This window comes from Phragmites australis, chromosome 6, assembly GCF_958298935.1.
Source record: "Phragmites australis chromosome 6, lpPhrAust1.1, whole genome shotgun sequence".
Classification (NCBI taxonomy): domain Eukaryota; kingdom Viridiplantae; phylum Streptophyta; class Magnoliopsida; order Poales; family Poaceae; genus Phragmites; species Phragmites australis.
Window position 1 is genome coordinate 5,804,979 of NC_084926.1, and position 9,542 is coordinate 5,814,520.

The window sequence follows — 9,542 nt, forward strand, 5'->3', positions numbered from 1 at the left end:
AAGGATCCTTATAAAAAAATTCCTAAGTATTAAAATCCTCTAAAATCCTACAGAAGACCTTAGCCATGAAATCTCGCCTGTACGGCAACTAAAGCATCTCCAATATGCCGGGGCTCCTCTCCCCACGTATTGCTCGGGGAAAAAAACAAGCACCTCGGACGCGTCAGTGGACGGCGATGCCATTCCCATTCGGAAGCGGCAGGCGGTGCCTTCTGCCTTTCACACCGTATCGGCAGAGCAGCAGTCAGCAGAGGACACGAGCGTCTCAAGGTTTGAGGCCGGCAGACGACGACGGAAGAGAGCAACTTCGTCGGGGGAGCCACGTTCGCATCGCGACTGGCCACAAGGTTCCGAAAATCGCAAGAACCGACGGCCGACGATGTCCAAAACGATCGACCGGGGACGGGGACAGGCAATCGCCCACCCCACGACGGGTCGCGTCGCATCGGGTCGTTGCACGGCGCGCGGCTGCGTGCCTGCGTTACTCACCGCCCGCGACACGTCGCCTAGTCCGGGCCTCCTCCCTCCCTGCACGCACCGCATCGGCCTCGGCCCATCGTCCCGCTTCCGTCTCGTCCCGTCTCCTCCTCGTCTTCCTTCCTCCGCGCTCCAGCCGCGGCTTCCCACGAGAGATCCGGCGCGGTCGCGGGAGAGAGCGGCATGGGGCTCTGGGACTCGCTCCTCAATTGGCTCCGGAGGTTCGTGCCTGGCTTTCTCCCTTCTTTTCCCTCGTCGTTTTCGCTCCAAAGACGCCTCTAGTCTGGGCCCTACTTTTGGTGCGAGAACTGGGAGGTCTTTCGATTTGGGCGGGAGGATAGGTTCTCTTGGGATTGGTTTGGATCGGGATTTCCGTGCGGTGAGGTGATGCGTCTCGATTGTGAATTGGACCGTGTCCTCTGCGCAGTTAGATCCACGCTAGATCAAGCTAATAGTTAGCACACTCCTTCGAATGTTGCTCTTGCATACTAAGCCTGGTAGATCTTGATGCGGTCAGGATAGTTGAATGCAAAAGAGCATTAATTGGAGCATGGGATGAAGAATATCGAGCTGTATGGTTCGATTAGTGCTTTCATGAACATTCACCGGTTCTTTGTATATTCAGGTCATTTAGTGCCTATGATGACAATATAGTTCTTTTTTTCTCTGACCCCGTCCTGATTGAAGATGAACAGATGATCAAGCTTCCTAAGTTTAAACCAAATGTCTGAAAGAAGTTCAAATTCCATGTTTGGAAAGGCTGCCTACAGTCTGCAGTGTGAATAGAGGCTTTCATTGTTAGGATCTGTCCTGAATAACCTTTCCTGCTTCCTTGAAAGTGCTTAATTGCGAGTTTAGGTTGGTCCAACTCATATTTGCTAAATTAGTTATCAACTTTCCTCTAAGGCAGCTGGCCTGCTTGATATCATTTTTTGGTGCCCTGTTTACTCTGAGCCTTTTATCTTTTGCTTCTGCTATATGAGATTATTTACTGTGAATGATTGGCTTTTGTTTTGACTATTGGTAACAAAGTTTTTTCGAAGATGTGTCAGTCTAAACACTGAGCTAACCCTGCTAGTGTAAAATTGGAAGACGTGCCAACCTTAGCTATAATGTAGTATGTAGTATTTTGTTGGCTTGAAGCATTACATGTCGAATCATTGGAATTCTTACGCACAGCAGTAACATCTCCTATTTCAGCTTATTTTTTAAGCAGGAGATGGAACTCTCCCTGGTTGGGCTGCAGAATGCTGGGAAGACATCTCTAGTCAATGCTGTTGCTGTATGCATCAACTCACACAACTTAAGATATATTATCATGTTTGCTGTGATGTTTTGATTTTGATTCGTGGCTGCTGTGCTTCTCAGACAGGTGGCTACAGCGAGGACATGATTCCAACTGTATGTACATAACACCACTTCTTTATGGTATCCTGGATAGTATTTTGGTTATCTAAGTTATATGAAATGCTCATCTGCTAAAACAGGTAGGCTTTAATATGCGGAAAGTCACCAAGGGAAACGTCACAATTAAACTTTGGGATCTTGGTGGGCAACGGAGATTCCGGACTATGTGGGAGCGCTACTGCCGTGGAGTTTCTGCTATTCTGTAATGCCTTCTCTTCTCAGATATTTCATATTTCATATTGTGTATATTGGTTATTAGATATTCAATTTTGTGATGATAAGATAGGATAACGGCATACAACAAATTACTTCCGGTTGGAGCACCTTCTGCTGTTACCTATTTCGTAAAGATAATCCTCTGACAGCAGCACAGCACTAGACATGTTTATGCATGTAGAGGAGATATTAAAGTATAGATAGCCTATAAGGAGTACGTACTATACTAACTCTTAGATAGTATGAGTTATTTTCTTAGCCTGTCCAAACATGTTTTCTTCCCTTATGAGGAGTCTAGATTTATTTCCTTTGCGTTCTTCTTGTCCCTGTAGACTGTACATCTTGAACGATCATTATTTTGAGGTTGGAAACTGACAAATACTGGAACATCAGTAGTTATGCCCAACAACCAATTTGGTGTTGGTGCAATGAGTGCGTTGACTGTTGACTGACGCTGTATCCAAACAGCTCAATTACATTTACATAGCATATTCTCTAATGCATAGATTCATTTTCTTTATTCACTTGAAACAGTAAACATTAAAAAAATGTTTGCTCGTGTATTTATCATGTTCTCTTCTGTGTATGACTATGCTGGCTGCATGATGCTTCTTACCTAGATATTTTTCAGTTATCTAGCGACCGCTTGAAGTCGATGCATTATGATTTGTAATTTTATTATTTTATGGTAGATATGTGGTGGATGCTGCGGATCGAGATAGTGTCCCAGTAGCTAAAAGTGAATTGCATGACCTGCTGACGAAACAGTCTTTAGCTGGGATTCCCTTGCTTGTCCTGGGAAACAAAATTGACAAGTCAGAAGCGCTTTCTAAGCAGGCATTGGTTGACCAACTGTAAGCTTAATCTTCTTTCATACGGGCTTAGCTATTCCTGAAAGGACTAACCCGATCATTTTTCCTTCTCTCTGCATGATATTTCAACTAAAATGCTCTTTCATCTTGATTTTCAGAGGACTGGAATTTTTTAAGGACCGCGAAGTTTGTTGCTACATGATCTCCTGTAAGGACTCCGTGAACATAGATGTTGTCATCGACTGGCTTATCAAGCACTCTAGAACAGCAAATTAGGGTTGTTGTGTGTTTGTGTTACAATGCACTGTGAGACGAATTTAGCTCTGTGTCTCCACTCAGTTTCCTGATCCAGAAGTTTAAAGCAACCGCATTGTAATATATGTGTGATCTGTTTGGTTCCACCGACGAATAGTATGGTGGCCAGTGCTTGAATATCAGAAAACATGTAATCCTTTGTAAATTCCTTGAATCTTTTATCTTTCTTTATTGTGGGCATCCTGTGTCTTTTCCTTCCATGTGTTTCCAAACCGTCCTGACAGCCTCATGTCGAGAGAAACATCTCTGTACCAAGTCTGGAAGAATAAAGGTTGAGCTCTTAATCATCCATTGCAAATGTTGATTCGCTCTAGGTTTTCTAGTAAATTGTCCTGAATTACTGCACTATTCTTTCATTTTCGTTTTACTGGGGGTGGATTCTCTCTCCACCCTAATATACATACCTCATGGATGCAAGCAGTTACCAGACACATGTAAGCTAAAAATATTGACTTGTTTCCAGAATATGAACAAGTGAGGACAAAAATATTGTACATTACAAAGATGTGGTAATTGCTTAGGTACAACAGATTAGCTGATCTTAAAAGGGTTTCTAATCAGATCGAGCAACAATCTGAATGAACCCAACCCATATACTATTTTCGTGGTAAACTTTTTAAAATGGGTGATAATGTCTGAGTTTCATGAGAAACTGCTGGCATACATCATAACTGAACCCATAACTGTGGTCAGCAATGAGAATCAGAAGGAGAAACTCTATGGTAAGCTCTCGCCTTCCAATGCACCATAAGATATCCTCTCAGACGGCTCAACGATCCGCCAGACTGAATCCAAAATTTGGCCTGGATTGGCAAGATGGTTAATGTAAAATGAATCCAAGAGTCGGACCCAGGACTGTAAACTAATCAGCTAGATCTTCAGCTCGGTGTTCAGTTCCTCCTCTTGATTCCCAGTCATGTTGTTATAATTTCCGGAGGCCAATGACAGTTCTATGTTGCCAAATGCGGTTCTGTTTCGCGTGGAAACCATAGGGAATCGTCCAATCTACCGGGAGATTTCTCTCCGCGGAAGTAAGGCGTTGCTGCACTTGCCACCCTGCAAAAGACAAATGAAATACAAACAAAATTCAAAATTAGCATAAATGCAAACTGATCGTCTCATCTATTGGAAAATTGCCGTGAGACCTCAAGCCATCCTGTGCAGATATGTTTGTTGTATCAGGAGTGTTTTGTAGATCGGGAGAAAAAAAATAGGCACAAAATAAGGACGTAAACATGTAGAGTGCTTAGGGCTCCTGCCTTTGCTTGCGTCGCTCCAGGAAGCGGGCAAGGGATGCATTCCTCGACAGTGGAACACCTGCAGCAAGAGAACACCACGGCGTAACATACATCACTGCTTGTGGTGAGCATGCAAGGATTAGTCTTCTTTTAAAGGAAATGCATGAACTAGTCTTGTTGATGATGGCATGCCTATTTCCTGGGCAGAAACCAGAGTACACTATCGAACAGTGGTTAAATCGTCTACTGTGAACTAGAGCATCAGGTGCAATCTCATCTCTTTTATCTCCAGTTTTTTTCACTTCTCCGTTTACTTTTATGTTTCTCCAACCTATATATCTTTGAACTAGTTGCACTTTGCAACCTTCCAATAAAATGGTTACAAGATAGAGAAACCTCTACCTTGTCAGTAAAAAATAAAGGTCGAACTCAGCGAACCATTACTAGTTAATTTCTCTGAAAGAATAAAACAACTACTACCTGTGGCATGAGCCTGATCCCAGAGTGTCATCATCTGCCTTGTATTTGGAAGAGCCGCCGGTTCTGACTGCAGATGCGGCCGATGAAGAGGCGGGCTACCTGCGGCTCCAGTTGCCTTCGCAGCCATGGACATAATCTGCCGAGCCTGCATGACACATCTCCTTTTCTTCAGTATCGTGGAACACTCACAAGTCACAGCCAATGCTACATTGCAGAGCGTTACAACAGAGGAAGCCATCATGCCTTTTCCCTTGGAACGTTGCCGAACACACGCACAGAGCCCGCGTAGAAGATCACCATCGTGCGCGGCACCTGGAAGAACGACCGAGCTGCTGAGCGGCTCTCGGAGATCAGTTCGTCACGAGATCGATCGGTCCCAAGAGGGTCTTGTGTAAGCACAAACCTGAGACCGGTGAGACGACGGCGCCGTCGACGAAGGCTTCGTGGGGACGTCCGGCTCCACGGCGTGGGTTCGCGCCGGTGGAGGGGGCATGGGAGCAGCAGCAAAGCGCGAGGGCTCATCGTCGCGCCGCGCCGCGAAGGACATCCCCTCGCGCAAGTCCGCCGCATCGCTGAACCTTGAGAAAAACGCAAAGTGTCGATAGGCAACTTGGCGTCGTTTACCAACTTACCAAGACGCACGGTGGAGCTGGACGGACGGAACGCCCGGGCGTGCGTGCGTGGTACGCACCTGTACCTCCGTGTCCGCCTGCCGGCGGCGAGCGAACTCCCAAGAAGTCCAACTCCATGTCCATCGTCTACTTGTGTACGGCGTCGTTGGTCGCTGGTGACCTCGCCCTGCGCGGTGGAAAGGAGCGTGTGCTTCGCGCGCGGCGCATCGAACGATTCCTTCCTTGTTGCTGCTACGGCTTGCCGCGCCAGTGCGTATAAATACGCGCCGCGCGACGCATGGCTCGTCGTCCAGGCGTTAGCGCCGGGCCGGGCTGCCATTTCTCCACGGATTTGCCCGCGTGCGCGGATGCAGAACCGCACGGGGGCGAAATCCAGATGGCGCGCGCCGGGCGGCACGCGGCCCGTGGATTGTGAGGCCAACCGGGCTCCGTGGGGACGGCCCATAACAACCGTCTCCTGAACATTGGATGAAGTTTACGTGGCTCACCTCACACGGGATCCTCTGACTTCACCTCTATGAAGAAGTCACGATGTGATTTCTCTGTAACTGACATTTAAGATTGAATCTCAACTTCACTGGAGTTGGGAGATTTCCGGTTAGTTATATAGTATTTTCCGGTTTAGAGTGAACTCAGCAACTTCAAAATGGTGAAGCCAGATGATCCTGATCCCAGCTCACACTACGCATTAAGAGCCATTAACATTTTTCCACAAGGCAGAGACCTGTCCGTCGGCCTTCCAATCGAATGGGCACCCGGCATTGATCTACAGCATCCAAACATGATCTTAAGCGTGACATTTGAGCTTTTTTGGATGTCCTTTAGCCCTTTAGCCGATCAGCATGGCTGCTATACCGGTGCTAGCTGCTGCCCACAATTTGGCATGATATTTGACTTTTTATCCCAATTTTTTTGGTAATTGGCTGATTCGTACTAACTAGATATGTCCCTTCTAGTACAAACCTATCTTTAGGCGGTAATATGCTGACTCTTGTGTAGACTGATTGATGAGAATTGCACAGATCAGATTCAGAGGGTTATGAACACTGAACAATAGTTGTTTATTTCTCTTCAATCTGAACAACAGTATGTTGGAAATAATCTCTTTTTCATAAAAAAGAGCAAATTGGTGGTATCAAATGCAAGTTTCTTCATCTTATCAAATGGAAGTCAAGAATAGTTGTGTTGCAAGAAGCTATTTTCTACAGTGTTCTGGGCGGTGCAACGAACTGTGCATTATGGGGTCGGCCAGTGAGGTTCAGAGAATATCCCTCAAGTCCAGACCATGGTTGAGGTTGTCTTGTTTGTTCAGAAAGTAAAGCATGCATGTTCTTCTGACTTGTGCACATTGTTGTATACTAGATGGTAGGTCTAGGTCAGATCTTAGATTCTCATTGCATGTGCAGGTCTCTGATGATTGGCAGCAATATCTTTATCCAAATCTGGATGATCAGTGGAGATAAGAAATGCTTACGCATTCAGCAATGCGTTGCTTTGTAAATCATAATTTGCATGTGCTGAGGAGTGTAGTTGAGCAACACCACCCAACAATAATAATCGACTATGTCAACTCAACGATCCATTTCACCATTCTCGTTCTAGAATCAACTGAATCATGCAGGAATCGGATATGATAATGCTGAGAACCAGACTGGCATCTGTAATCCGTGCACCTATGTATAGATGCACATGTGCCTCCTTTCTAGGACGAAACTACCCAACGGCAACCAGAGTTGACCTGGATAATTGGCTTACACATAACACAACATAGTGGGCTTATAATAAACCGCCAAAGAGAAGCCAGTAGAAACACACAGAGATTCGAGAAGGCGGAAACATACTAACACGGTGTCAGATCACTGGATCAAGGTGAATTGGAAGCCATCGGCGGCTTCTCATCTTCGAACCATAGTTGTTTCGTTCAAAATGAGCAATGAAAGAAGGATATTACCGCCTGAAGATAAGTTTATAATTCCTTATCTCCTGGCCTGACAATCACCAAACATGCTTGTGACAGTAAAAAGGTGTTAACTCGCTTCACGAAGGACAAGAGTCATGCTATTAGCTCATCAGGCAACTCCACGAACCTTGCCTTTTTCTGAAACAACAAAATGAAAGCCAAATAAGCGATGAAGAAAAAAGAAGTGAACAACATAGCGCACAGTCATTTGCAAGCATCATCAACAGCTTCATTTTCATGTGAACAGGCAAGACTATTTTGGATCCTTAGCAAGAAAATTTCTTCTTTTTATTTTTTAGCGTGATTAGTGAGAGAATTTTCACATGCTTCCAAGTTCAAGATATTAAAGCACAAACATGACAAGCGACTTCGTTTTCATTCTACACTAGAACTGTTTTTGTCAAACGAGCCAAGATGTTTCTCAAGAAAAACTCCACTGCATCCAGAGCACTTGTGTTCCTTGTTCCCCGCAATGAGCGGAGAACAGCAGTTTTGCTTCCCACTTTTCTACACAAGTTTAGTGCCCCACTGATACAGGCTACATGTTTTCTGGAACGACAAGAAAACTGCATCTAACATGCTGCCATGTAACCTTGTTATGCCGGCGTGCGTTCATACTAGACTAACCGATGTTATGCTGGCGTGCGTTCATACTAGACTAACCGATGCGCATACGAATCGTTAAAAAAACAAATTGCTGGCTAAGTATAACTAATTAGGTGAACACAGACAAGCGTTTTTCAGTTGCACTATTAACATTACAAGCTATGCATTTTGCCAAGTAAAAAATGTGCATTTTACTAATTCTCCGTTCATAATTTTCAGAATTTTTGTGTTGAGCATTGCACGTATGAGGTTGAATTGAATATGATATATGGATCACAAATCACATTTCTTTGTCACAACGTGCGAATCTTACTGTGTTCACGCCGCATAGGAACAAACAATAATGCAATGCACGTGGAGGATGGGGTTGAATCTATGTATGAATTACCTCCTTGGTGCGTGGCAGCGTGGGCCACCGCTGCGGCGTCTTCGCCGCCAGCGGCGGCGGAAGCATGAACCCGGCGCCCCACTCCGGCGTCTTTGCGAACCGCGGGCTCCGCAGTATCCCGTGTGGCGGCCTCTCCGGGGTCACCCCAGCGCTAGCATCGCCCATCGCCGCGCAGAGGTCCATGATCTTGGCGGCCGCCTCCGAGGCGTCCTTGCTCTCCCCCATGAGCTTCTCCACCTGCGCCCTCGGGAGCCGCATCTTGAGCCGCACGGGAGTCGCGCCTCCTGCCGCGGCTGCCCCGCCGGGGAGCGGGGATGTGGGCGCGGAGGCGGAGGCGTGGGCGGGGAGAGAGGAGAGGTCGGAGGTGGACCTGCGCGCGAGCATGAGCGACTCGAGCCGTTCGCGGGCCCCCACGCGGAGGTTGCCCGACCAGGCGCGGCGCATGGGCCCCTCGGCGGGGCGGCGCGGGAGCGCGACGAGGAAGTAGAGCCGGCCCCGGCGGAGCGGCGCGTCGGGCACGAGCGGGCGCGCGCGGGCGCCCAGGAGCTTGACCTCCTCGGACTCGAGCAGCTGGAAGCCCGGGTGGTCACGCAGCACGTCGGCAGCGGCGGCGGGGGGCTTGACGCGGAACGAGGTGCCGTCTAGCTGCATCACCTTGGCGCCCTTGCGCTTGGCCCCGATGCTGTTCCCCATTGGTCGACCTCGCGCTCGACTCCGGTCTACCTCTTGGGCTCTTCTCCTCTCCCTCTCTTCCGTCTCCTCGGCGGGGCGCGTGTGTGCGGAGGAGAGGGCGAGGGAATTTTAAAAGGCAAGGGGAAAAGGCGGAGTCAGAGGAGGCGATGGAGTATTGTATTGGGCTCGAGGCGAGGAGTGGAGATGCTCGAGGTGGTGGCTCTTTCTTCCTGTGTTTCCTTCGGCTTTTTGGTCAGATGCAAGGTTGTCGCGCGGGGTGGAAGGTTGCGTGATTTGGGGCAGTAAAGCCAAGGTCACCGCATATCCAACGATATAGTC

At 47.6% G+C, this 9,542-nt stretch overlaps 2 protein-coding genes and 1 pseudogene across 2 annotated transcripts; 1 reads left to right on the plus strand and 2 right to left on the minus strand.

The window, feature by feature from the left end:
• The first annotated feature begins 227 nt into the window (after positions 1-227).
• On the plus strand, positions 228-3,425 carry LOC133921305 (ADP-ribosylation factor-like protein 8c). The gene is made up of 6 exons (XM_062366119.1): positions 228-698; positions 1,678-1,759; positions 1,846-1,878; positions 1,965-2,086; positions 2,793-2,954; positions 3,071-3,425. The coding sequence occupies exons 1-6, from the start codon at positions 661-663 to the stop codon at positions 3,186-3,188; spliced, it is 555 nt and encodes a 184-aa protein (XP_062222103.1). The 5' UTR covers positions 228-660; the 3' UTR covers positions 3,189-3,425.
• A 259-nt stretch (positions 3,426-3,684) lies between these two features.
• On the minus strand, positions 3,685-5,238 carry LOC133921306 (uncharacterized; annotated as a pseudogene).
• Positions 5,239-7,441: 2,203 nt separating this feature from the next.
• LOC133921307 (uncharacterized protein At1g66480-like) lies at positions 7,442-9,542 on the minus strand. Its single transcript, XM_062366120.1, has 2 exons — positions 8,532-9,542; positions 7,442-7,675 (listed from the first exon to the last, which is right to left on the minus strand). The coding sequence occupies exons 1-2, from the start codon at positions 9,222-9,224 to the stop codon at positions 7,631-7,633; spliced, it is 738 nt and encodes a 245-aa protein (XP_062222104.1). The 5' UTR covers positions 9,225-9,542; the 3' UTR covers positions 7,442-7,630.